Source organism: Phoca vitulina, unplaced genomic scaffold, assembly GCF_004348235.1.
Source record: "Phoca vitulina isolate PV1807 unplaced genomic scaffold, GSC_HSeal_1.0 scaffold48, whole genome shotgun sequence".
In the NCBI taxonomy this organism is placed as follows: Eukaryota; Metazoa; Chordata; class Mammalia; order Carnivora; family Phocidae; genus Phoca; species Phoca vitulina.
This window is the reverse complement of record NW_022589751.1, coordinates 6,119,944-6,147,323: the sequence shown is the minus strand read 5'-3', so window position 1 is coordinate 6,147,323 and position 27,380 is coordinate 6,119,944. Positions and strand designations below refer to the sequence as shown.

Sequence of the window (27,380 nt, the reverse complement as noted above, 5' to 3'; positions counted from 1 at the left end):
TACTCATTCTAGAAGATGCTAATCTTCAGAAACTTAAATTCTTTGTATCTCAGAGGAAGCAACTTTTTTAATGTGTTCCTAACCCATGTGAATATACTTTAAGATACCCTGTAGCATGAGACCACCCACAGATCTTGTGTGTGGTTATCTAGTCATAGTCCAAGTGGCTGAGGGGGTATACATTTAAAAAATCAGAATGTAGTTGGAATTTAGGCCACCCTGCTTGTATTAAGACAATTCCTCTTTAGTTTTTTTAAAATTTCAGATTTTTACTAAAAGAAAAATCTCACTAGTATCTTGATAACTAGGATTTAAAAAAACAAATTATGTTTTGGGAGTTGTTCAACAGACAAAGTACACCTAGAGAACATAAAAATTCTTTATTTAACCTAATCCAGCCAGTATTGAGATAGTCTGCTATATTAAAAACAAGACGTTTAAAAAAATTACAGCACAGTTAGCAAGGCAGTGACTAATTAAGTCACTAAGTTTAATTTTATATTCTTCACAGTCATTTGATAATCATGTAATGATGAACAATATTTTCAGCCACTTTGGAGATGTTAACTTCTGCAAAGGAGAGAATTCTACTAGTTGTCACTGAATTTTATAAAAGAGGTTTAAAACATTAAAGTTTATGGAAATAACACAGTAAAGCAATGTGAAAATAAACTGGAAAACACAAAATATACCCACCCATCCCAAAAGTCTACACCATCCCTTTAATCTGTTCCCTAACACCATTCTCTTACCTCTTCGTTCCCTTTTCCTAGAGCACGAACAGACTAACAATTAAGAAACAGCTACTGCTTTATAGAGGCTGTCTCAAGCCTAAAGTGCCTCTGTTCCTGTAATTTCTCAGTTAATCCTAGAAATGGTCTTCTGAAATAGAAGTATTACTTGCATTTCAGAGATGATGAAAACTGTAGCTGAGAGAAAGCCACTTGGTCAGGTCATACATCCAGTTATTAAAAGCAGAATCAGGATTGGAACCCAGGTCCATCAACTTTAGCCCATGCTCTTTTGTTGTTCATGGTGGTACAGGCCACCTTTCTAAAGACTGGTACACAGTACTTTCTGAGCTAAGGTTTTTTTACATTTAAAAGTGTTCAATTCCAGGGCTAGAGGATAATCTGGTTCCCAGGCACTTGCAATTCCTTCCCCACAGCCCTAGAAACCCCTCCCTGCTACCCCCAAAGGATTAGAGTGGTTTCCCCGGCCCTCATGAGCCCTGATGCCAATAGACGCAAGCAGCTACTCCCCCCATCTTGGGCATCAAAGTAGTAATTAGGGAATGGTGTGCTTGTATAATTTTATTAAAGGTTGCCTAAAAGCTGTTCTATATAACAAAATTATGCAGGAAATATCTACTATGTCTTTTTATATTGAAAATTAAAGAAAAGCCAATATATTTTATAATTACAGCTATATAATCTAAGTTATTTTTATATATAATCATAGATTTTATATTTCCCCTTCAGAACTGTAGCAGTGTTCTTAATAAGGCTCACTGTCAAATATTCCCTTCCTCCCAAAATAATTACAACTCTGAATGTTCAACAGCCATTCACATAAACTTTGTAACAGAATTAAGACATTCATACTATAGAAAGGTACCAGTCTTAAATTACTAAAGTTAACATACATTATTGCAATCTAACATAGCTCAATCTATATTTGCTACACTCCTAAAGAGAAGTGGCCACTTATCAGTAAGGGAAACGTTTATTATTGTCATGCATTAGACACTGCGAACAAGAAAATAAATAGGGTTTTTGGAACTATCTTTTAAAAATTTAACTTTAATTAATGAAAATAACTGTGAGACCATTCAGATCGCTGAACAACATTAAAAGGGCCACTATTAAAAATGGCTTAAAATAAATAATTGCTTTTTAAAAATGAACATAAAACTAGTTAAACAGTGATTAAGGTGCTAGCCTCATCAATATGACAAGCAATTAAAATCTAAAAACATTAGTACTGGTTTTAATAATAGATTGACTTAAGCCAAAAACCTCAATATTTACTCAAGACTTCTTGTTTTCATAATTATCTCCTCACTGACTGGTATAGAAACAAAGAGCTCAAGGCCTCACCTTGGTTTACTCACTGCTGGTTTTCTATCTGTTGAAACTAGACGGTAAACTGCATAAAAGCAGGAACCAAGTCTGTCGTGTTCACCACTGTATCCCACAGCACTTTGTATAATGCCTGGGCAAATAGGAGGTGATCAACAAATACCTGAATAACTGAATCAATGAAAGAGAAGAGTAAAATAACTTTATTGATTTTTTTGCAAATCTTCCTCTGTGCTCAAACTACTAGAAACTGGCAGCTCTAATTTCTAGAAATATGGATTTAAAAACCTTACTCCAGTGATTGAAGGTCCTGATGACTCTCTCCTGCTCTCTCTTACACACACACACACACACACAAACACACACACACACACACAGTAATTATGACTGCATGAGTCAAAATTACATTATGAACTATGAGATGTCAACATTATATAAATAAAATTTAATAGTGAAAAAGTGATTTGGAAGCCCTGTGAATTTTTATCCTGCACATTTTGGAGGACGTCACATGGGTTAAGAAAAACACAACAAAATCGCATTTGTTCAGATAATCATTTGAATGTTTACATACATTTTTGGTTTGTTATTTTTTTATAACTAATTTACATTTCCTCATATTAACATATACTCCTGTTTAGCATGTAATCAAATTATGCCAGTGAGAAAAATCCTCATAGTACCTTCATTGAGTTGCTGATTCTATGAAAACACTGAACATGAACATGTACAAAAGAGGCATTTGAATAAAACAGCATGTGCATTTTTAAATATTTGCACAGTTTGATCTTTACATTTCTATCTGGAGAAAATATGAACAAAACCCAGGTTTACCATGCTAAGATAATGGTTCAGATGACTGCCATAAAAGAAGTACATACAAAACAATGAAAACAAATCACAACCTTAGGTTCCGTGATTACTGAGAGGATTTCCCCTGCCCTAAGTGCTTTATTATATTTCTTAAAAATATGAGCAGCAGCTTATCATAAGTCTCCACTACTGTGCATTAATGATGGAATCAGAACAACACAACAGATTCATAAGGATGAGAAGACTGCAGAACAACTAGAAGTCACAGTTTTATGCTTCTTCTTGCTCTGGATAATTTAGAATTTTGCGGTGTGCCTGACGTAAATATTGCTGTTGTTTGAAGTAAACCTTGAATGCTCCTTTTATGGCAACAAAAGCAATTCCACCCTAAAATAAAAAGGAAAATTAGCTTTTTATAATGCAGATTTAGAGAAACATAATAATAAAAATAATTTTACTTAGATCACAAAAGACACAGCCATTGCTGCTAATTCAGATGAATGCAGAAGAAACAGTTCTTTTTTCTACCAGGGGGTGAGACAGGCAGAGACACTACACCTATAAGAGACACCTTCCCTGTTCTCCTATTGAGTAATCTCTCCATTTAGCTCTATGTCCATTCTGATACAACAGGGAGAAGGCCTGGACACATGTGCAGGCTGCCATCAGAGAGGGGAAATGAGAATAATAATGACATCAGCACAAGGGATGACTATGTGCTAGCACTTCAAATGAATTGTCTCATTTAATCCTCCCAGTAATCCTGATATAGCTACCAATAAGATCTATATTTTACAGGCACAGAGAAGTCAAGAAATTTGATTTCATCAAAGCAATTTCTGTGATAGGATATGAATCAGGCAGTCTGACCCTAGAGCAGAAGCTCTTCACCATAATCTTGTTGGCAAGAGGGATGGGTGGAAAATTCATGCCTATTCTAGGAGAGAAATCACCCACAGCATTGTTCCGGAAGGCCAGGAGTAATGTAAGGGATCCTCCTCTCTTTCTTGCTATTGGATAACAAGTAGGGATCAAATAGAACCTTAAGGCACAGGAGCCACAGAATGAATATTTATATAGTCCCACTGGGGTTCTTTCTGAACAAATATACAGTTCATTCTCTTTTGTATAGTCACTTGAAAAAAAAGTAATATTAAAACCATCTTACCAAGATTGTCCTTTGTAAATTAGAGTTAACACTACTGAACATCAGTTTACCAACTATTGTCGCAATAGTAGGAAAGACAAGGGCTCCACACAAAATTCGGGTGGCAGAGACGTGATCTGCTAAAGGATTAGCCTCAGCTGGAATTCGAGGAACAGGACAACCAATGCCTAGAGAAAAAGAAAATGCAGGGTATTAGTGCTAATAAATCAGAATAACTAAAATATCTACGCATACTAAGATTCTTCCACAAAATTAATTTGGTGTGCTCATGATAGCCACAATTTTTCCAGGGCCTTACCTGGAAATATACTGTTCAAAATTTGTAGTTTATTCGAGTATTTGCGCCATAGTCTAAGCACGTAGTCTTCCCAGCGTATCATCTTGCCTAATATCAGCATGACAGGAATAGTAGGAAGTCCAATTAAAAGGAATAAAGGATCAGCTCTCTCCATAACATCCAGACCTTCTTTATGGCCTACAACCTGTGAAACAGACAGCATTTGCTAGAATCATTTCCTTATCTAATGAAGGGTTGCATGCATGAACTGAATTCATTTTAGAGGAAAGGCTAAATTTCAAAAGAATACAGAAAAAAAAAGTTTTAAAAAATAAGCTGGAAAGCTATCAGTCCTGACTTTAAGTGTCTCTCATTCAGGGGAAGAAAAGCTCCTAAGCTATTTCATATTATATTAGAATAAAAGCTTTAAAAATGATTGACCCACAGTGATTACAATTCAGCAGAGGGGAGGGGACTTCTGGTTCTTTAATTCCTCTGATTTGATTTGATTAGACTGGACTATAATTTTAAGTCCTATTTGTGCTCCGGCAGAGCATCTCTTTTCCTGCTCTTCCTACTAGGGTAAGCACAGCTAGCCAAGGGGCGGGACCAGCCTTCAGGAGATAGCCTGAAAGCTCACTTCTCTTTGGTTCTTTCTCCATACTCAGTTGTGCCCGGGATAGAGTGATTTTTCTGGCTGGCTAAATGCCTGTTCTACACACCTAACTCAGCTAAAATGCAATTCCAAGGTCTACTGTAGTAGTTTTTGCTATAGGTTCCAGTCATTTTTCCAGTCTAGGAACCCTAGGGTGTCCTATCAATGGGGTAATGAAGCTAAAACAACCTTCCCTTCTTATCTGGGTCTTAGGGCTATTTCTCAATTGGATTAGATCCCAGAGGGCAAGAAGGACATGATTAATTCTTATTTGTGAATCTCCATACTTCCCCTCCCAGGAAAATCCTTTTTACTCAATCAATCTTGGTCTTATGCTTCTCTCAACATCTCCATTTTATTGGTGAGTTTCTTACTTTTAATTAGAGATTCTCCCTGAAAATTCTCTTTCAAAGGTCTCAAATGATCTTCCCTTTAGCCAAAGTCTCAATTGCTTCCAAATTAAACCTATTTCTCTGAGTCATTATTCTTGGCAGTTATGACAGGACAAGGAGACTATTTCCAAATCTTGGGCTTATACCCCCACCCAGGTATCACACTGTGAGGACAGCTTGCTAGGAGGATACTACTATAAAGACTCCATATAGTTTTTCTGATCACACTTGAGGAGTAAACCAGGAAGAAAGGATTGGGAAGAACCCTGTCTATCTTTGATAGGGAAGAGGTGAAAGGAAGGGCAGGCAAGGAGGAAAGGGAAGAAAGAAGGTAGGGAAAACTAAAAGTTGCCAGGGACACTGAGGAAAACAAGCTCATGAAAAAGTAAATGGGTTTTTTAAAAAAATGAGATGCTCTTTATGTCAACTACCGTAGCAGATTTTTTTTAGGTGGACTACTATAAGGAGATGTGAAATGAGGTAAAGCTGAGAATGGTCAGAGCAAACTGAAATTCTAGACAACACACTCAATCCAGGTAAAAATATTTTGTAAGTATGTGGGGAGAGCCAAAATGGATGCTTTTAAAATCTGAGCTAGGGATATAGTCCAGGCTTGTACTTCATTAACGTCCCTAAATACAACGTAATATTAAAGGGCAGGAGGCTAACCTCTTCCAAGTGGCCAAAAACCATGGTATAGGTACCTGATATTCTTCTGTGTCTCCACAGAGAAACCTGACACCTTGTATGTGAAGGATGATTGTTCTGAGTTGCCCTTAAGTGAAATAGTCTGGTTCACAAACAGCTGACCCTTGAACAACACGGGTTTGAACTGTACTGGTCCACTTATAGATACACTGATAGATACTGTACAGTACTGTTATTTTCTCTTCCTTATGATTTCCTTAATAACATTTGCTTTTCTCTAGCTTGCTTTACTATAAGAATACAGCATATGGTACATATACAAAAATGTGTGTTAGTTGACTTTACGTTATCAGTAAGGTTTCTGGTCACAGCAGGCTATTAGAAGTTAAGTTTTTGGGGAATCAAAAGTTATCCATGGATTCTCTACTGCATGAGGGGGGTTAGCAGTGCCCCTAACCCCCATGTTGTTCAAGGGTCCACTGTATTTCATAAACCTTAATCCCACACTAGTGGCAAAAGTGGATCAGCCCAGAGATTGTGTCTTTACCTATGACTTTTCAGGACATTCTATTTTTATATCATTTTATTATGGTCAGTTACAAAGTTACTACTAAATGTGATTTAAATATTCTTGAAGTATTAGTAAATAAATTCAGAAATTTCAAAAATTCCTGTTGGGTTATACTATTCTTTTTAGAATCTGGGGTTCAGAAATATAAAGCAGAGTGATATTCAGGTAGAGACTACAGTAAGGGAAAGTTTATTCCTCATGAGTGGCAGTAAAAACCTCACAACCTGGTGTCTAAGAATGAGGAAACAAAAAAGAAGATAAATAGGACAAACAGTGAGCAAGAGACCCACTGTCCCACTTGTTATATCTAAAGTGGAGACAGATGCTTTGTACTCAAGCTGGGCTCACTATGCGTGAATTCAACTGAACACTGATTATGTGCCAAACACAGGCCTAGGTGTTGGGGATAAAATGATAAGCTAAATAGATGTCTTTTGGAGGTGAGATACAATCAAATCAAATCAAACAAGCATGCAAATATAAATGCTGCAAAGGAAACAGAATAGTATAACAACTGTAGTTTACCACCTGCTACTATAGTCAGACTCAAGGGCAGAATATGAAAGCTGAATTAAGCAATGGGGCTGATTTAACTTTGGTCAATACAAATCCAGCAAATTGTGTATGGTCATGTACATTCTGGTTTTATGCCCCAAGATTAAAAAGATTATTTTTAAGACTTCAATTTTGGGGTGAGATTCAGGAACTACAGAATGTCTTCTGCAAGAATTTGTTATCTGTGTATAAAACAAAGGCCTAGGAATTGTAGTTTTAGATAAAGGTTTGTTTTTCTGCTTAAGAGCTAAAAGCTAGATCTTCAATATCCAGGAGCTCACCAATGCTGAAAGGCTAAGAGTTTTAACTTAGGCCTGATCTTATAAAGCACTTCGTTTTAGGAACCTACTTTTAAATGGGAGAATGAAACAGTGGTGAACTAGTAGGCTTTCTTAGTCAGAATTAAGGATAATTCAGGATAGTATAAGAGTTAAGAATGGACAATGCTTATGGGGGTTATCTTTACACTAGAGGCAAAAGTGGAACTAGGCTGGACATTAGGGTCCTATTGTTCCAGGGTAAAATGTTCTCACTGTCTTTGGAACCAGGTTTCACCTAAGGAGTCCCAGATTAGGGACAGGGGTAGGGGGTCTTTCTTGCTGTGTGGTAGTGGACATGTAAACTCGCCAAATCTATAAACTAGGAATAATTGATAGTATTTAGATCACAAGACTGTTACGAGGATTAAATATACCACTGCTGGAAAGGTGTTTAGCCCAGTGCTGGGAAAAAAAGTTACCTATTATGTTGTCTTTGCAATAAAAACGTAGGCAGAAGGTCTCATTCAAATTCCTCACAACTAACAGGGATTGAACCTAAAACTGATTCATGGAGAAGTAAGTGGGAAAAGAATAGTGGAAGGACAGGTATGAGGCAGGGAGGGTGACAAAAGCCAAAGGACAGAGGTAAAAAACTAAACAGCATAAGGATGGGTTGGAGGAGACAGCCCAATAGGCATCAAAGTAGAATGAAGTGAGACTGTGAAGCACCCTGTGTAACAAATCAGGTTAAAGAAATGGAATCTTTTTCAAGTCAGTAGTTCTTAATCTTTACCCATTACACTCATGACTAATGATGCAATTCATTTTGCAATTCATTCTAGTGACTATATCCAGATTTTGGGGGTGTCATCAACACTTCATGAAGAAGCCTTGCAATATATGTCCCACCATGGCTATTAATGAAGCAACCAGAAATGCCATTCACTATGGACCCAGCACAGACAGGTTATGTGCAATTTCTAGAATATTACATAGTGTGTTAACTATTACTGAGTTACTTATGAAACACCCAATCTAAGTGCTGCATTGGTAAAGCACTACTTAAGGCAGAGGAGATGGGTGAGCTTGAAGTAGATGTTGAAGGTATTATTTTAGGAAGACTGATTTAGAAGGATGGACTGATAGAAGAGGATAAATTAAGAGAAACCAATCAAGAGGCTCCTTTAGCCCACAGGTATGATGGGGGAGTGACAAGAAATCAGGTGGTTAAGACTGTGGAAAAGAAGCTACAGATAGAAGACGTATAAAAATGAATATTGCTTGGATTTGGGTCAGTGGACCGATCTAGGTCTCTGAAGTAGAAAGAGCTAAAGGTAGTCCTAAGAATGTGGGATACAGACTGAGTAGATGGGAAAATAATAGTAGTGATCAAAGGTATAGAAAAATTATAATGGGGAATAAATTTAGGTTTCAAATTGAGGGAAAGACTAATCTGATTTCAATAATACTGACTGTGAAATCACAAGAGGTCATTTAAGAAGAGTCGAACTGACTGCAGGACTGGATTTGAGGACAGATTAGGGCAAAGACATAGATGTAAGCCCAAAAAGTACAGAGATGATAGCTGGAAATCTTTAAAGAAGAAGTATAAAGAGTCGTCAAGGGACTAAATCTTGAAATTTAAGTCTAATAATCTTAACACTTACTGATGGTAGCAAAAAACAGGAAGCAACTAATCATCTAATCAACAACAGATTGGTTAGTAAGTTGTTCTAATTCCACACATAGAATGCTATGAAGAGGTCTACATACTTATATGCAAAGATCTCCAAGGTTCACTGTTTGTAAAAAAAAAAAAAAAAGGGGGGTACAGTTCTACTCTGCTTCCTTTAAGAGGAAAAAAGGTATGTGTGTGTGGGAGAACAAATTTATTTTTTCTTGCACATGCACAAAGAAAGTCTAGAAGAATGTATTATATAACTAATAATAGTGGCTACCTGGAGAAGTGAGGGGGAACCTGGGCAAATGAGCAGGAGTAAGAAGATGACTTTTCACTAGATAGTTTCTTATATATTTCTTATTTTTAAGCCACGAGAAGGTTATTACTTGTTCAAAAGAATAGTAATAATTTTTAAAACTCTCCTAACAGAAATCTATTTAATAGATCTTCACATAAAAATTATCATTGAACAGAGTAAAATAGAGAACCTGCATCACTGTCACTGCTCCATAAGTCACAGCTGTCCAGTAGATAGAGCCAACCATTATTCCCGCTGCAGCAAATGGACAAGCTTTTGAGATCAGTCTATCTGCAAGATCCAAGACGTAAACAACTGGACCTATAATAAAAAAAGAAAGTAATGTTTCAATACAAGACAGATTTTTAAAAAATGACTTATTCAATATTTTCCATTGATCTACATATTTTTATGAAGTTGGATGTTCTGATGCTTTAGAGATAACTATTATAAATGTGATGGGAACCTAAGATTTAAATAAATTTAGAATTTCAGTTGTCTGCATAAATAGCTAAGTTTTACTTCCTAAATTCTAGGAAATAGCCTCTTCAAATTTTGTATCTTTATCAGTAAACCTAAGATTAAAGGCTCGAACACAGCTGCTTCTTATGAAGAAAATATATTCTCTCAATTCTTTTATTCACACTGGCTACTACAGAATGAAATGGCCATTTCAGCTTGCTCTTCCCAAACAGTTCCTGCCCACAATTAGATTCTCTAGTACTTGGTAAAAATATCACTTCTTTGACTTCACTCATTACTTCCTTGGTGCAGTATGTGAAGGTAACCAAGGCTATGTTCTCGTAGTTATATGAAGTCAATCTATTTTACTTTGATTTTCAATATGGAATAGTTGAGTATTATTCTCTCAAAAAATTTTTCTTTTTTTTTCAAGTTTGTATGTAAATTCCAGTTAGCTAAGATATAATGTACTATTAGTTTCAGGAGTAGAATTTAGTCGTTCATCACTTACATATAATACCCATTTAACAAACTTCTTTTAATGATTACAATGCCAGTTTTTATGGGATTCCAACAGTTGTATGTGCCAATTATATTTCTATTATTGTATGCTTACTGTGAAATCTGGCTACTACTTCCTTTGGAAGGTATTTAGAATAGCTATATTTGGAGGTTTTCTAATTGCTTAAGTCCAATATAATTTAGCTCCAGAATTTTCCAGAATAGTGGAAGGGTCTTAGGACTGAATTAGAGCAAGTCCTAAAGAACTGAGTATCCTAAGTTCAGTCACAGAACTATGAAACCTTGATTTACTAATCACCGTATTTGTTGAATACCCTCTACATACAAACTATTACTTGAGACATTTTCTTGGAAATGTGTAAAAATTATTACCTACCTTCTGGGGGGTTACAATCTATAGGAGGATGCCATATACAAAAACTATTTTTATTGTACAAAGAAATTAACAGAGCAATATGATAAAATAATTAAAACACGTAAGAACAAGCCTCCATCTACGGAGCCTCTAACCGCTGCAGCCAGCAGTCTCAGTAGTCACTGTATAAAGAAAGACCACGCTGTGAAGTAGAAAGAACATTAGGACGGATGTCAAAGGACCTATGATTCCATTTAGCGTATTTACTAACTATGTCCTCTGATAATAGTTAGCACTTCTTGAGGGTCTACAGGATACCAGGTGCTGTGCCACAGGCATTACATGCATCATTGCTCAATCTCATAATGTAGGGTTTAATCCTAAAAATATACAAATTTGCTAGGTTAAGTTTAAAACTCCCTCAGAGGGTAAAATAAAAGTCATTTTAGTGAGTCTCCAAAGATCCCTCAAATGCTGGTACTAACAGTAAAAAACCATAGATACATATATATGAAACCTCCACACTTCAACTTTCATATTCTTTGATAATTCTTTAATCAGAAAATTGAAGCCACAAGACAAGTCCAGACTCTCCATGGCACATGTACCCCCCTACCAACATCACACCTATCTGAAGTTAATCCCTCCACTGACACACCAGATCCCATTCCCTTGCCAACTCAAAGCCACAGCTCCACCAACTGTCTCCCACATCATTTCCTCTCTACTCTTTACTGGATTATTTCCATCAGACACGTCATTATTTCTTCTATCTTAAAAAAACCCGAATTCTTCTCTTGATCCTTCTTCCCTCACTGCTCCATCTTTGCTTCCCTTACAACAAAATTCCTCAAAAGACTTACCTGTTTTCACTCTCCTTCAATTCTCTCCACCAAAACTGCTCATAATGGTCACTAACCACCTAAAATTAGTTACATTTAATGGTGTAATCTCAGCCTTCCTCCTATTTGGCCTAGCAGCAACATCTGACACAGATGTTCCCTTCTTCTTCCCAATACATGGTTCTTCATTATATTTCTAGGACATCACCATCTCTTGGTTTTCTTTCCATCACCAGTCATTAACTTTTCAGTCTTTCTTGGTTCCTCCTCTTCTTGACCTCAGTGAGACTCACCCTGCCAACTTCTACCTCATGATACTCCCTATTTAATTACTCTGCACTATTTTTCTTTTTCCCAAAGCACTTATCACCTAACATACTCTAATTTACTCATTCTGTTTCTACCTACAAGAATATGGTTGGGAAACTATGGGCCACGGACCAAATCCAGCTGGCTGCTTGCTTTTGTAAATAAAGTTTTGTATGGAACATGGTCACATGCAAAGCCTAAAATATTTACTCTCTGGTTTTAACAGAAAAAGTCTGCTGACTTTTGAACTAGAACATAAGCTCCAAAGGGAAAAATGTTTTTGTTTTGCTTATTGATGAATCCCAAGTTCCTATGACTCTCAAATATTTGCTGAATTCTCTACTGAGGTACTTATTTAAAACTATGATATGAAAATCTCTAGGTCTTTTTCACTATTCTGTACCCAGCCCAAGTTAACTATAGGACTATTTTCTACCCAGTCAGAATAAAAATTGGTAAGGAAAGAAGGTATTTTACATGCTTCCAATGTACCTTCTTCCTCTCTCAAAGGGTACTTAGAACTATCTACTGATGGAGTGAAGCAATACAATTCCTAAAAAAAACCATCACTACCACTTATCTATCATGAACATGGGTAATCTAGAGATGTTTGAATTGTTTTTCCTTTCAAGATCTCAGATGGTTCTAATATAACGAGCTCAATTTCAGTTTTCTTCCTGAATCAATGGGTGTGAATTCTTTTTGTGCAAGCAAAAACAAAAAACCTGTACACTTTTGGAAATTTTCTACTCATTCCTTGAATCATATACAAAAGATGTGCTAGATTAAATGAAGACACTGGCTGTATTTTATAGTCCCTATTTCCAGTTTTTCTGAAATAGTTTTGTCTAGACTTCTTTTTTTTTTTTTTTTTAAAGATTTTATTTATTTATTTGAGAGAGAGAGAGAATGAGAGAGAGCGAGTACATGAGAGGGGGGAGGGTCAGAGGGAGAAGCAGACTCCCTGCTCAGCAGGGAGCCCGATGCGGGACTCGATCCAGGGACTCCAGGATCATGACCTGAGCCGAAGGCAGTCGCTTAACCAACTGAGCCACCCAGGCGCCCTAGACTTCTGTCTTTATATTGCCTAAACCTCTCCAGGCTCTTCCAGATAGACTAGTCCAAGAACAGTTTAATACTTAAAAGATAAATGTTTAGTAGTAAACATACCATAAGAATAAACTGCCATCCAGGGGAGGTATTTCTTAGAGCTAAAGATTATTTAGGCAAGCTATTTAGTGAGTTAAAACAATCACTGAATTTCTCTGGATGGCAGTCCCTAAATCATACTCTTCCTATTAGGAAGCTTACCATGTGCTACTATCCCATGACTTGGGGTCAAAAGAAAAATAGCAAGTTACTAGATTCTTCTTACTGTTGTACTACAGCACAAAGAGTTATGGAAAGCGAGGAAAGACAAGACTAGATCTATAAAACGCCAATTCTAATGAGGAGGAGGAAGTATGAATAAGTGCACATCACACAAGTCAAATACCTAAGGGCATAAAACGGCTTCAATATTTTAAAAAGGCATTATTGAATTTTTAATGTCTCAGTGGGGTTCACCACTTACATTTTCAATGTACTATATTTACACAATGAATGGCAATTGAAGAAGCTCTGTATAAATGTAAGTTTTGAAAACCCAATAATTTAAAGGGCACTAGGGAAGCTTGCAACTAAAAGAAAATCTATTGTGAATTCTTTTGTACAATAAAGAAGCTTTTGTAAAGAAAATACACCCTAATACTCTGGGTAAATTCAAATTTTCACATTTCAGATGTGAATGACATCAAACAGTGAGCTGAGAATTATTGGGGAAACTCCTAAGTCTTGTGTCTACTGAAAAAGAAGTAATCAGTTTTATCTGGCAGACAATGAGCAAGTAGATTTGTTGCAGCTGTGATTTAAATTAAAATTTATGTAGGGCGCCTGGGTGGCTCAGTTGGTTAAGCGACTGCCTTCGGCTCAGGTCATGATCCTGGAGTCCCAGGATCGAGTCCCACATCAGGCTCCCTGCTCAGCAGGGAGTCTGCTCCTCCCTCTCATGCTCTCTGTCTCTCATTCTCTCTCTCGCAAATAAATACAATATTAAAAAAAAAAAAATTTTAAATTAAAATTTATGTACGCATGGTGTTAAAGGCACATCTTGGAAGATAAGAAATTAATGACTGAAGGGCAGGTAATATTTAGGGCTCAACATCTATGGCCACTGCTTACAGTAACAACCAGAATTCCTACGACCCTTCTCTGGGATAGAAAGGTATCCTTAAAAAACAAAACAAAAAACCCTCTCACCAATTCTTAAGAAATAATTTCTATATGTTGCCAAAGTGCTACATTTTCTAACACAGAACACAATTTAATGAGCAAAAATAGATGCTTCACAAGACAACCCTGTATAAGTTTCTAAGACGGTAACAGCTCCAGTGAAGTTTTCTGTTAAGTGGCCAATGGTTTATAAAAGAGTTTAATAAGCATAACAGACTGTTTGCAAAAGCTATGCAAGTTTCCAGGTTTTTTTTGGTTTGCTTTTTGCTCTGCACTGAACTAGTTTTGATCTAGACCCAACTTTAATGCCAACCTGCTAAGCCGAAACATCAACCCCACTTTCAGATTCAGAACCATCCAGAATCATAATTTTGGATGTCATGAAGAGTCCAACAATATAGTTCTAAGTTTCTCTCTTTGCTCCAAATCTTCTTTTTGTTGTGTTCTATTTCTGGAATGTCCTGTCCCTACTTTAAGTCTGTATGAAAATCCAGACTTCCCAATGAAAACTAATCTAACCTGATAGAGGTTGACTAATTGCTCTACCCCACCCTGTTCATGTCCCATGGGCTTCCTTTAATACTATCCCACAAAATGCACTTACCCCTTTGCTTGTGCATAATGTTAGTACTTTATGTTCTTGTTCAATGTTTGTTCAGTTGTCTCAATATCCTTAAGTCTGTCCATGTCAGCATCATCTTAGATTGAAAATTCCCAGGGGGCAAGGGCCAAGTCTGTTTAACTCGTTTTGTACAGTGCCTAGGACAGAACCATGTACAGATAGGTGCTTAAAAAAATGCTTTTGATGATGATTGGCATCACTCTCAGGGACTCTGTAGGCCACAGCTATCTTAGCACATGGTACGTGGCAGTACACTGGGGTACTTTGGCCTGTTCCGCAGGACATTAGAATATAATGGCATAGGACGGACCTAGCTGTAGCACTCTGTGGCAAGTACTTGACTCAATCCATTGTTAAAAAAAGGACCTTTAACGTGGGCACCTGGCTGGCTTAGTCAGTCGAGTGTGTAACTCCTGATCTCGGGGTTGTGGGTTTGAGCCCCACATTAGGTGTAGAGATTACTTAAAAAAAAAAAAAAAAAAAAAAAAGTATATGGTTCCAAGCCAACAAATGTGGATTTTATTGAAGACATGAAATAATATCACAACAACCAACTCAAAAGTTAAAAGTATGTGGAAATCCTGATGGGACAGTAAAGAGTTTTAACTCTTTCTCTAGCATTCATCACTACTTTAAACACTAGACTTCAGAGGCCAGGTTGAAGAGCCTCAAACAAGCTTATGTAAATGTCATCTTTGATTGCTCAGCTTGTAGGCTGAGATTTTACCAATTTTATTTAAGAATAAATATTCTGCAAACTCAGGCTATAAATTACTTTGCTTAGTAACAAGAAGTTAGACATTAAATTATAAATAGAGAAGAAAGGATATATTGTTGGGCAATTTTTTAGATAATTGACCCAAAGCCCTCAAAACAAAAAAAAAACAACCCTGAGGAATAAAAGATCCAGAGTCAAAGCAGATGAGTACCATTCCTCCGTGTATATATAATGTATTACCATGAACAGTAATTAAAGATAATCATAGTAATTCTTTATTACATAGTTTGTGCCAAAGGAAAGCTTAAATTTACCTTATAAGACTAGAATAGCTCATAGAATATCTGTGGGCTATAAGGTCAACTACTAAGTACCTATTAAGCACCTACTGTACACACAGCATTTTACTTTACATTAAAATAAATGTAAATAAAATTTAACACACCAGCCTCTGCCTCCAAGGAGCCTCCAATCTAGTTAAGGACAACCAATAAATACACATTAAACAACTGAGAAACTTTTTTTTTTTAAGAGGTAAGTACAAGGCTCTTTTTTTAAAAATAAGATTTATTTATTTATTTGAGAGAGAGAGAGTGCACACTAGGGGGAGAGGGAGAGGGAGAGAGAATCTTAAGCAGACTCCACGCTGAGCCCCTGTGGGTCTCGATCCCATGACCCTGAGATCACGATCTGAGCTGAAACCGAAACCAAGAGTCAGCCACTTAACTGACTGGGCCACACAGGCACCCCAACAACTGAAAAACTTTAAGGCAAATTTAGCATATGTACAACAGTATGGTACAAACTTAACAGATACATGTTAATGAAATTTTAGGTAAAGATTATAGGGGGATAAGGATACAAAGAGTTTTTAAACTGATGAATGCATGCAGGTATGTATTTACTAATTAATGCAAGTGAATCTTGACCTAGACTTGAAGTCTATGATGTGAAAAGGGAGCATTGTAAGAGACCATCTAACCGAGGCAAAAGACTCTTCAACGGGTTTACATGGTTGGTTTTTTTTTTTTTTTTTTAAAGCTAGTATACCACTAAGAGCAGGGTTAACTGACAGAAACCCTGGCTAGACCTTTGACACTACTTAGGAAGTTCCTGAGAGACATGCTAAAATGAAAACGATATTTTAGGAAAACTAATCTTATAGCAGATTAAAGTCAGTGTAAACTAGAATAAAATCCACAAGATTTTGTATCCAAAACAAGTACAAAGAAAGAAAGTAGTATCAATCCAGAAAAACTTAATATAAGAGACTTGAATTAGAAAACCCCATTTTCTTGTAGAAGTTTTATAGTTTCAGGTCTTATACTGAAGCCTTTAATCCATTTCAAATTAATTTTTGTAAGTGGTATAAGATAGGGGTCCAGGGGTGCCTGGATGGCTCAGTTGATTAAGCAACTGCCTTCGGCTCAGGTCATGATCCCAGGATCCTGGGATCGAGCCCCGCATCGGGCTCCTTACTCAGCAGGGAGCCTGCTTCTCCCTCTCCCTCTACCTGCTACTCCATCTGCTTGTGCTGTCAAATAAATAAATAAAAACATCTTAAAAAAAAAAAAGGGGTCCAATTTCATTCGTTTGCATGTGAATATCCAGTTTTCCCAACACCACTTACTGAAGGGACTATTCTTTCCCTATCAAGTATTCTTGGCTCCTTTTACCAAATATTAGTTGAACGTATATGCATGGGTTTACTTCTGGGCTCTTGATTCTGTTCCATTGGCCTATGTGTCTCCATTTATGCCAGTACCATATTGTTTTGATTACCACAGCTTCATAATAAAGTTTGAAATCAGGAAATGTGATGCTTCCCATTTTGTTCTTTCTCAGGACTGCTTAAGTTATTTGGGGTCATGTGTGATTCTATACAAATTTTAGGATTTTTTTTTCCTACCTCTGTAAAAAACGCCATTGGGATTGACAGGGATTACAATGAATCTATATATGGCTTTGGTAGTATGGACATTTTAAATATTCTTTCAATCCATGAACATGAAATATCTTTTCATTTATTTGTGTCTTCTTCAATTTCTTACATCAATGTCTTATAATTTTTAGTTCTATTCATAAGTACTTAATTACTTTTGATATTATAAATGGGATTTTTTCTTTTTCAGATAATTTTGTTTTTAGTATACAGAAATGCATTGATTTTTCTATGTTGATTTTGCATCCTGCAACTCTACTGAATTTAACATTTTTGGGGGGCAGTCTTTAGGATTTTCCATGTATGACATCACCTGCAAACAAAGACAACTTTACTTCTTTCTGATTTGGATGCCTTTTCTTTTTCTTGCCTAATTGCTCTGGCTAGGACTTCCAGTATTATGTTGAATAGGAGTGGTGAGAATGGGCACTCTTGTCTTGGTCTTGATCTTAGTGGGATAGCTTTCAGCCTTTCAATGTTAAGTATGATGTTAGCTGTGCGTTTGTCACATACAGCCTTTATTTTGTTGGGGCATATTCCTTCCACACAAAATTTGTTGAGAGTTTTTATCATGAAAGGATGTGGAATTCTGTCAAATGCTTTTTTCTGCATCTATTGAGATAATCATATGATTTTTATCTTTCATTCTATTAATGTGGCATATCACAGTGATTGATTTGCAGATGTTGAACCATCCCAGGGATAAATCCCACTGGGTCATGGTGTAGGACCCTTTTAATGTGCTGTTGAATTTGGTTTGCTAATACTTTGTTGGGAATCTTTGCATCTATATTCATCGAGATACTGGCTTGTGATTTTCTTTTCTTGTAGTGTCTATATGGCTTTGATAGCAGGATAATGCTGGCCTCATAAAATGAGTTTGGGAATTTTCTTCTTTCAATTTTTGAGAAGAGTTAAGGAGGACTGGCATTGATTCTTCCTTAATTGTTTAGTAGAATTCTCCACTGAAACCATTTGGTCCTGGGTTTTTCTTTGTTGGGAGGTTTGTATCTCCTTGCTGTTGGTCTGTTCACATTTTCTGTTTCTTCATGATTCGGTCTTGGTAGGTAGTATGTTTCTAGGAATTTATCCTTTACTTCTAGGTTATCCAGTTTGTTGGCTACAATTGTTCACAGAAGTCTCATGATCCTTTGTATTTCTGAGGTGTCAACTGTAATGTTTCTTCTTTGAAAGACACTACACATTATATGCCTCATGATGTAGTAGGAAGTACATAGAACTATGAAATATTTTTGAAAAAAACAATTATAGGGGCACTTGGGTGACTCAGTCCGTTAAGTGTCTGTCTTTGGCTTAGGTCATGATCCCAGGGTCCTGGGATTGAGCCCCGCATCGGCTCCCTGCTCAGCGGGGAGTCTGCTTCTCCCTCTGCACCCCCCACCCCTGCTTGTGCTCTCTCGCTCTCTGAAATAAAATCTTAAAAAAAAAAAATCATATATAACTTCACTGATGAGATCTAACCACCATGATAAGAAATGCAGGGAACAGAGCAACATATTACCCATGTATTCTCGGGGTGTGAGTAATAACAAACCCAGAAAATGGGAAATACTATGACAACAAATGATCCTTTTATCTAATGAAAAAATTACAAGTGGAAAAGCAAAAATACTGGGGTTTACAAGTCATGCTAGGTTTTAGGTCCATACGTAGTTGGAGAGCTGACTCGGAGATCCTCACAAGGGTTGTATGAACCATCAGTGAAAGAGTAAGTCAGAAAAAAAAAAAATCCACATGACAACAAAGTGAGCCAACAAGGAAAACTCTCTTATCTTCAAGAAGAAAAGTAGGATGAGGAGGATAGTTTCCTCTAAATATTTGTAACTATAGTCAACTGGCATGCTGATTTCAGGTTAGAAATCCATCTGTGCTAAAGGAGAAATCCCAAATGCAAATCCTTTCTGGAGTTCTTTCACCTTCAGGATATCCACAGTTTACAAATATGAACACAAATGTGAATGTAATCCCCACACTCAAGAGAAATAAAGCACTGTGGGGGCGCCTGGGTGGCTCAGTCGTTAAGTGTCTGCCTTCGGCTCAGGTCATGATCCCGGGGTCCTGGGATCGAGCCCCACATTGGGCTCCCCGCTCTGCGGGGAAGCCTGCTTCTCCCTCTCCCACTCCCCCTGCTTGTGTTCCCTCTCTCGCTATATCTCTCTCTGTCAAATAAATAAAATCTTTAAAAAAAAAAAAAAAAAAAAAAAAGAGAAATAAAGCACTGTGAACAAGAACCAGAAGAAAAAGAACAGATTTAGGCTACCAAAGACTTTAGATAATGGAATTATCAACCCAATCATAAAAATGATGTAATAAAATACAAGATAACTTACAAATGAACAAAATGGAAGAGACTATAAACAATTACCAGGCATATTTAAGAAAAAACTACAACTTATAGAAAACAAAACCCCTTGCAGATTAGACAATGCTTGAAGTGAGAATTTGAGAATCAGGTAACCGTTAAGAAGAAATTATAATGCTGAAGTACAGAGACCAAAGATGAAAAATCCATAAAAGTTAAGAGACATGAAAGAAAATGAAAATGTCTAACATAACTCTAATCAGAGTTCTAGAATGGGGGAGGAGCAGTATTTGAAGAGATAAAAGCTAAGACTTTTCAAGGATAACCATTTAAATAGGGGAAAAAAGTATAAAACTTAAAAATTAATACAGGGGAAAATACAGTATCAGAGGAAAAAACACTTCAACCCAGGAGATAGCCAAGAAAAGGGGGAGGGGAGGAAAAAATGGTACAAATAGAACACAGAAAATGTGACAGTAAAAACCCAACTATATCAGTATCACAATAAATGTAAAATAAAATAACTCCAAAGAACTGAAAATAAAAGGATGAGAAAAGATAAACAGGCAAATACGACATTATCAAAAAAAGCTGATATAAAGAAGGAAAAGAGTAACTTTATAGTGGGGAAATCTGACAAACACTACCTTAGCCAGATAATCAAAGTCAGTATCACCAGTGATAAGTAATGTTGACAGTATATTTGTCTTTGATGTGAGGTGATGAAAATGGCACTTCACCTCTGTGGTTTTGCTCCCTAAAACTCATAACCCCAACAGATAATGGGAAAAACATCAAACAAATCCCAACTGGGGGACATTCTACAAAACGTCTGAACATTACTCCTCAAAATTGTCAAGGTCATCAAAAACAAGGAAAAGTCTAAGAAACCGTTACAGCCAAGAGGAGCCTAAGGAGACATGACTAAACGTAATATGGTATCCTGCAACAGAATGAAGACATTAGGTAAAAATTAAAGAAATCTGAATAAAATATGGACTATAAGTTAATAATAACATAACAACATTGGTTAATTATAACAAATGTACCACACTAAGATAAACTGTTAACAACAGAAAAAACTGGATATGGGATATATGGGAACTCTCTGTAGTATTTTTATAATTTTTCTATAAATCAGAAATTGTCCTAAAACAAAACGTTGATTTAAAAAAAGATGGTATAGTGGCGCCTGGGTGGCTCAGTCAGTTAAGCATCTGCCTTTGGCTCAGGTCATGATCCCAGAGTCCTGGGATCAAACCCCACCATCAGGCTCCCTGCTCAGCAGGAAGCCTGCTTCTCCCTCTCCTGCTCCCCCTGCTTGTGCTCTCTCTAATACACAAAATCTTTAAAAAAAAAAAAAAAGATGCTGTAGCTATATTATTATGTCCATTCTATATTATCATGTCTATATTATATACAAGTTTAAGAAAAAAAAGCATTATTGTGGATAAAATAGTCATTACTTAATGATACAGTGTTGGACTCACCAGGATATTTTATTTCTAACCTAAGGGGTAGGTCAGCAAGTGATGGTTTATTAGTCTTTATTCCTCATATGTAGTTATGATATTTTCTTTTTCAACAAATATTTTATAATAACAGAGAAAAAAAATACCTGAGTGAACATTCTGCTGAGCTTTGATCAATGTTAAGGCAGTAGATATAATTAGTTCTGTATATTGATAGCAGCATGCTGGCAAAGGCAATGGAAAAGCAGGCACGCCAATACACTGTTGGGAAGATTAAATAGGTATAATCTCTACAAAAGCCAATTTGATGATATCTATTAATGTTATAAACGCACATACTCTTTGATCCAGCAATTCTACTCCAGTCATTTATCTTAGATATATTTGCGCATGTGCATAAGATTATTTTACACAGTTGTTCTTGACAGCACTGTTTGTAGTAGTGAAAGATTAGAAACAGCCTTTATGTCCATTAACAAGACTGGTTATAGAAATAACCATACATACATCTGTGTAACCGAGTATTATGTAACTGTAAAGAAAAAAAAGCTCTTTATACACTAATATAAAAAGGTATCTACCATATATTGCTGAGAAAAAAAAGCAAGTATAGAACATGATCTATAGTATACTTGTCTATAGTATTTTGACATATAATCTAATTGTGCTCAATATTCTATTTGCCTCTCCAGGTTTACTGCTCATCTTTCTCCACTCTGCTTTGTGCACAATTTGCCAAACAAATTGCATCTTCCAGGCAACCTTGTCCTCTAGCTTCCGATGTGTTCAAACAGTAAGTGGGATGGCTAAAAAATCAGAGGGTGGTAAAAGTGTCCCCCCACAGTCCCGGTTCCCTCACTACAGGCAGTTGGCATTTCTTTCTCTAAAACCATAGACCCTGTTAAACAGCCTCTCTCCTTCTGCTAAAGCTCTTGTCAAGTTCTGTTAATAGCTCCCTTCCCTTGCACTTTCAGGCCTAGGAGTGGAAATGATTTCATATAGTTGCTGATTCCTGGGTGTTTTCCTGTCCCTTGTTTATTCCTTTAACTCTCCCCTAATATTTATAGCTTTTCAGGGTGTGAGGGAGAGAGAAGAGGGAAAAAAGAATGGGGGGAGAAAAAGAGAAACATCCTGGAATAAAACACTGAGACTTCTAATAATGGCTGCCTCCAAGTAAGAAACTTACTTGGCATTATGGCTGGTGGACATGGTAAAAAGACTTTCATTGAACACCCTGGTATATTCAGTATCTTTTGAAATTGGTCCATGTGAATGTATTATCTAGAGGGAAAATATATAAAGTAAACTCAAACACTTAAAAGAAACAAAAGAAAATACTAAGAGATACTGTAGTTATCGCATCTTTTCTTTCAAACATTTGCTATTCCTTGCCATGTCCAGCAGGGCAAATATGGATGGACACAAAGGAAAAAGAGAATAGACCATTTGTTGGTGCAAGCCCCTAGCCATCATTTTGCTTCTTGCCATGTTTGTCCTTCAATTCTAATAGCATCAAATCACTGAAAATCTTTACACACCATACACATAAGTTATTAACAGTATCTCAAATAAATTCAAATTCATACCATCCCTATTAGTTCTTACAGTACCTGAAACTACTTATCTATATGTGGCCTGGTAGCTGACTCACTGAGTGACAGTAACAAGAAATTCAGCAGTTTAAAATCATGGCTCCTTCACTTACTTGCTGGAGGCCCATGGGATTCCATTAAATAAATCTGCTGAATCTGTTTTCTTATCTGTAAAATAAGGACAGTATCTAACTGTGCAGAGCTTGTGAGAGGTTTAAATAAAACAGCACAGGCAAAGTGACCCACACAGTGTCTGGCAAATAGAAGCCTGTTAACAAATGATAGCTATTAATATCACTGTTAATATTATTTTAAAAAAATAACATCACAAAATGAAGTAAATTTTATTTGCTTGATTCTCTAGGAAAGGTTTCTCCCAGGAGTCATCCCTCTCATCAACCCTAGCGAGTATCTTTCTCTTCTAAGTTTTACACTCCACTTAACATTTGATAACCACCAAATGTTAAGATTTTTTATTTTTAAGTAATCTCTATACCCAACGTGGGGCTCTGACTTACCACCCCAAGATCAAGAGTCACATGTTTTACTGACTGAGCCAGCTAGGCACCTCTAATAACCACTTTTTGAGGGTGATTGCTATCTTCAACCCTACACAGAAGTTTGAATTAATGTTTAGCTCAGAAAAACAATAAAGAAATAAAAACAAAACTGTAATAAAAATTTAACTTGAAAGTAATCTAAGGGGGCACCTGACTCGCTCAGTTGGTAGAACATATGACTTTTAATCTCAGGGTCGTGAGTTCAAGCCTCATGTCAGGTGTAGCCTACTTATAAAAAAAAAAAGTAATCTAAGAATATACCAATAATCTATGAAGACATAAAAGAGAAGAAGTGGCTACACTAATATCAGTTAAAATCAACTTTAAGACAAAAATTATTAGAAATAAAGGACATTTTGGGGCACCTGGGTGGCTCAGTCGGTTAAGTGTCTGCTTTTGGCTCAGGTTGTGATCTTGGGGTCCTGGGATCGAGCCCCACGTCAGGCTCCCTGCTCAGCAGGGAGTCTGCTTCTCCTTCTCCCTCTGCCCCCCACTATGCTCTCTCTCTCTAATAAATAAAATCTTTAAAAAAAAAAAAGGGACATTTTATAATGGCAAAAAGGACAATCCATCAGTAAGATATAACAATTAAGAACACATATGCACCTAGCAATAAAGCCTAAAATATATGAAGCAAAAATGGACAGAACTGGAGAAACAGACAATTCAACAATACTTGGAGACTTCAATATCCTACTTTCCACGAAGGATAAGTAAAAGATCAACAAGGAAATAGAGAAGATTTGAAAATACTATGAACCAACTGGATATTTACAGAATACTCATTCTTCTCAAGTGTACATGGAACATTTGTAAGAATAAACCATGTTAGCCCACAAAACAAGCCTTAATACATTTTAAAGGACAGAAATCAAAGTATGGTCTTGGATCACAATGGAATAAAATTAGAAATCAATAACAAGGACATCTGGCAAGTTTACAAGTATGTGAAAATTAAACGACACACTTCTAAATCATCAACGGGTCAAAAAAGAAATCTAAGCAGTGCTTAGAAGGTTATGACTGTAAGTGACTTCATTAAAAAAAGGAGAAAACAAAGAATGAGAAGACAACCTATAGATTGAGAAAAAACATTTGCAAAAGACATAATCTAATAAAGGAATGTCATCCACAATATACAAAACACTTAAAACAGTAAGAAAACAATCTGATTTAAAAATGATCAAAAGATTTAACAGACACTTCACCAAAGACATAAAATTACAAATAAACACATGAAAAGATGCTCTATGGATGTCATTAGGGAATTGCAAATTGAAACAATGAGATATCACTAAACATCTATTAGAATAGCTAACATCCAAAACACTGACAACACCAAATGCTGACAAGGTTATAGAATAAGAATTCCTTGCTGTGGGAATGCAAAATCTCAGCCACTTTGAAAGACAGTTTGGCAGTTTCTTACAAAAGTAAACATACTCTTACCACATGATCCAGCAATCACGCTCCTTGGTATTTACCTAAATAAACTGAAAACCCATGTCCACCCAAAAACTTGGAGACAAGATGTCCTTTAGTAGGTGAATGGATAAACAAACTGTATATCCAGACAATGGAATATTATTCAGTGCTAAAAAGAAATGAACTATCAAGGCATGAAAGACATCGAGAAATTTTATATATATTTTATATACATTCATATATATTACTAAGTGAAAGAAGCCCCAATCTGAAAACGCTGCATTCTGTATGATTACAACTATATGGCATTCTGAAAAAGGCAAATATGGAGGCAGTACAAACATCAGTGGTTGACAGGGGTTAGGGAGGAGGGAGGGATGAATATGTGGAGCACAGAGAAATAAAAATACTATGTGTTATACTATAATGGTGGATATATGTCATTATACATTTGTCTATATCCATAGACTATACAACCATCAAGTGAATCCTAATGTAAACTATGGACTTTGGGTGATAATGAAGTGTCAACATAGGTTCATCAATTATGACAAATGTATCACTTCAGTGAAGGATGTTGATAATGGAGAAGGCAACGCATATGACGAGGCAGGGAGTATACAGGCTATTTCTGTACTTTTTTCTCGATTTTGCTGTGAACCTAAAACTGCTCTAAAAAATAAAGTCTACTAAAAAACAAAAACTCAAACCAATAACCTAACCTTCTACCTTAAGAAACTAAAAAAGAAAAGCAAACTAAATCCAAACCGAGCAGAAAGAAGGAAATAATAAAGACTAGTGTGGAAATAAATGAAATAGAAAATGGAAAAATGGAGAAAAATCAATGAAGCCAAAATTTGGGTCTTTAAAAAGATCAACAAAACTGACAAACCTTTAGCTAGACTGACCAAGACAAAAGAAAAAAGATTCAAATTACTAAAATTATGAAAGAGGGGACATTAATATTAACCATATAGAAATAAAAAGGATTATAAAGGAATACTACAATCATAGGTCAACAAATTAGATAATCTAGATGAACAAATTCATAGAAAGACACCAATTTCTTCTTGAAACTGACTCAAGAAGAAATAGGGGCGCATGGGTGGCTCAGTTGTAAAGCGTCTGCCTTCGGCTCAGGTCATGATCCCAGGGTCCTGGGATCGAGCTCCATGTCAGGCTCCCTGCTCAGCAGGAAGCCTGCTTCTCCCTCTCCCACTCCCCCTGCTTGTGTTCCCTCTCTCACTGTTTCTGTCAAAATAAATAAACAAAATCTTAAAAAAAAAAGAGAAAGAAATAGAAAATCTGAACAGACCTTTATAACAAGTGTAAAGATTGAACTAGTAATCCAAAAACTTCCTATGAAGAAAAGCCCAGGACCATATGGCTTCACTGCCACCAAACATTTAAAGAATTAACAACCAATCATTCATAAACTCTTCCCAAAAAATGTAAGATCACTTCCCAACTCAATCTATGAGGCCAGTATTACTCCAATACCAAAACCAGTGAAAGAAATCACAAGAAAACCACAGACCAATATCCATTATGACTACAGAGAGAAAAATCCTCAACAAAATACTAGCAAACCCAATCCAGCAACATCTAAAATGCACTAAATGCCATGATTAAGTGGAATTTGTCCCATGAATGTAAAGTTGGTTTAACATATGAAAATCAGTGTAATATACCATAATAACAAAGAACAAAAACCACATGATCATCTCAACAGATTCATTTTATTTATTTATTTATTTTTTTAATTTTATTTTTATTTATTTGATAGAGAGAGAGACAGCGAGAGCAGGAACACAAGCAGGGGGAGTGGGAGAGGGAGAAGCAGGCCTCCCGCCGAACAGGGAGCCCGATGTGAGACTCGATCCCAGGACCCTGGGATCATGACCCGAGCCGAAGGCAGACGCTTAACGACTGAGCCACCCAGGCGCCCATCTCAACAGATTCAGAAAAAGAATTTACCCTTGCATGTAAAAACACCCAAGAGAAGTAGAAGGAAACATTCTCAACCTGATAAAAGCCGTATGAAAAACTCAGAGATAAAATACTTAATAGCAAAAGATTGTTTTTCTAAGATTAAAAACAAGACAAGGATGTCTGTCCTAACCACCTTCATTGAAGTACTGGTGATTGCAACAGAGAATGAAATTAGGCAGAGAATGAAAGCGAGAGAATGAAATAAAAGCATCAAGACTGGGAAAGAGGAAGTAAAACTATATTGACAAATAACATGATCCTGTATACAGAAAATGCTTAAAAACTATCAGAACCATTAAAAGTTCACTTAGTTTTAGAACACGAGATTAAAATATAAAAATCAACTGTGTCCTATACACTCACAATAAACAATCTGAAAATAAAATTATGAAAAAAATTCCATTAAAAAAGGCACAAAAAAGTGAAATACTTAGGAATAAATTTAACAAAGCAAAAGACCTGCACACTGAAAACTACAAAATATTGTTGAAAGAAATTAAGGAAAAAGAAGCTAATGTGAATCAGTCCCTGCTACTCTTAGGAATCAAGAACTCTGCCCTTGAGGGGCGCCTGG

The 27,380-nt window shown here is 36.4% G+C and overlaps 1 protein-coding gene across 1 annotated transcript in view; it reads right to left on the bottom strand.

The window, feature by feature from the left end:
- Positions 1-365: 365 nt before the first annotated feature.
- The window catches only part of MARCHF5 (membrane associated ring-CH-type finger 5), a 49,585-nt gene continuing 22,570 nt past the window's right edge, over positions 366-27,380 (bottom strand). Inside the window, exons 3-6 of the mRNA XM_032432383.1 lie at positions 9,590-9,720; positions 4,361-4,544; positions 4,063-4,229; positions 366-3,281 (exon numbers count right to left, since the gene is read on the bottom strand). Of these exons, the coding sequence (XP_032288274.1) occupies positions 3,165-3,281; positions 4,063-4,229; positions 4,361-4,544; positions 9,590-9,720 (599 nt within the window). The 3' untranslated portion in view covers positions 366-3,164. The remainder of the gene's footprint in view (positions 3,282-4,062; positions 4,230-4,360; positions 4,545-9,589; positions 9,721-27,380) is intronic.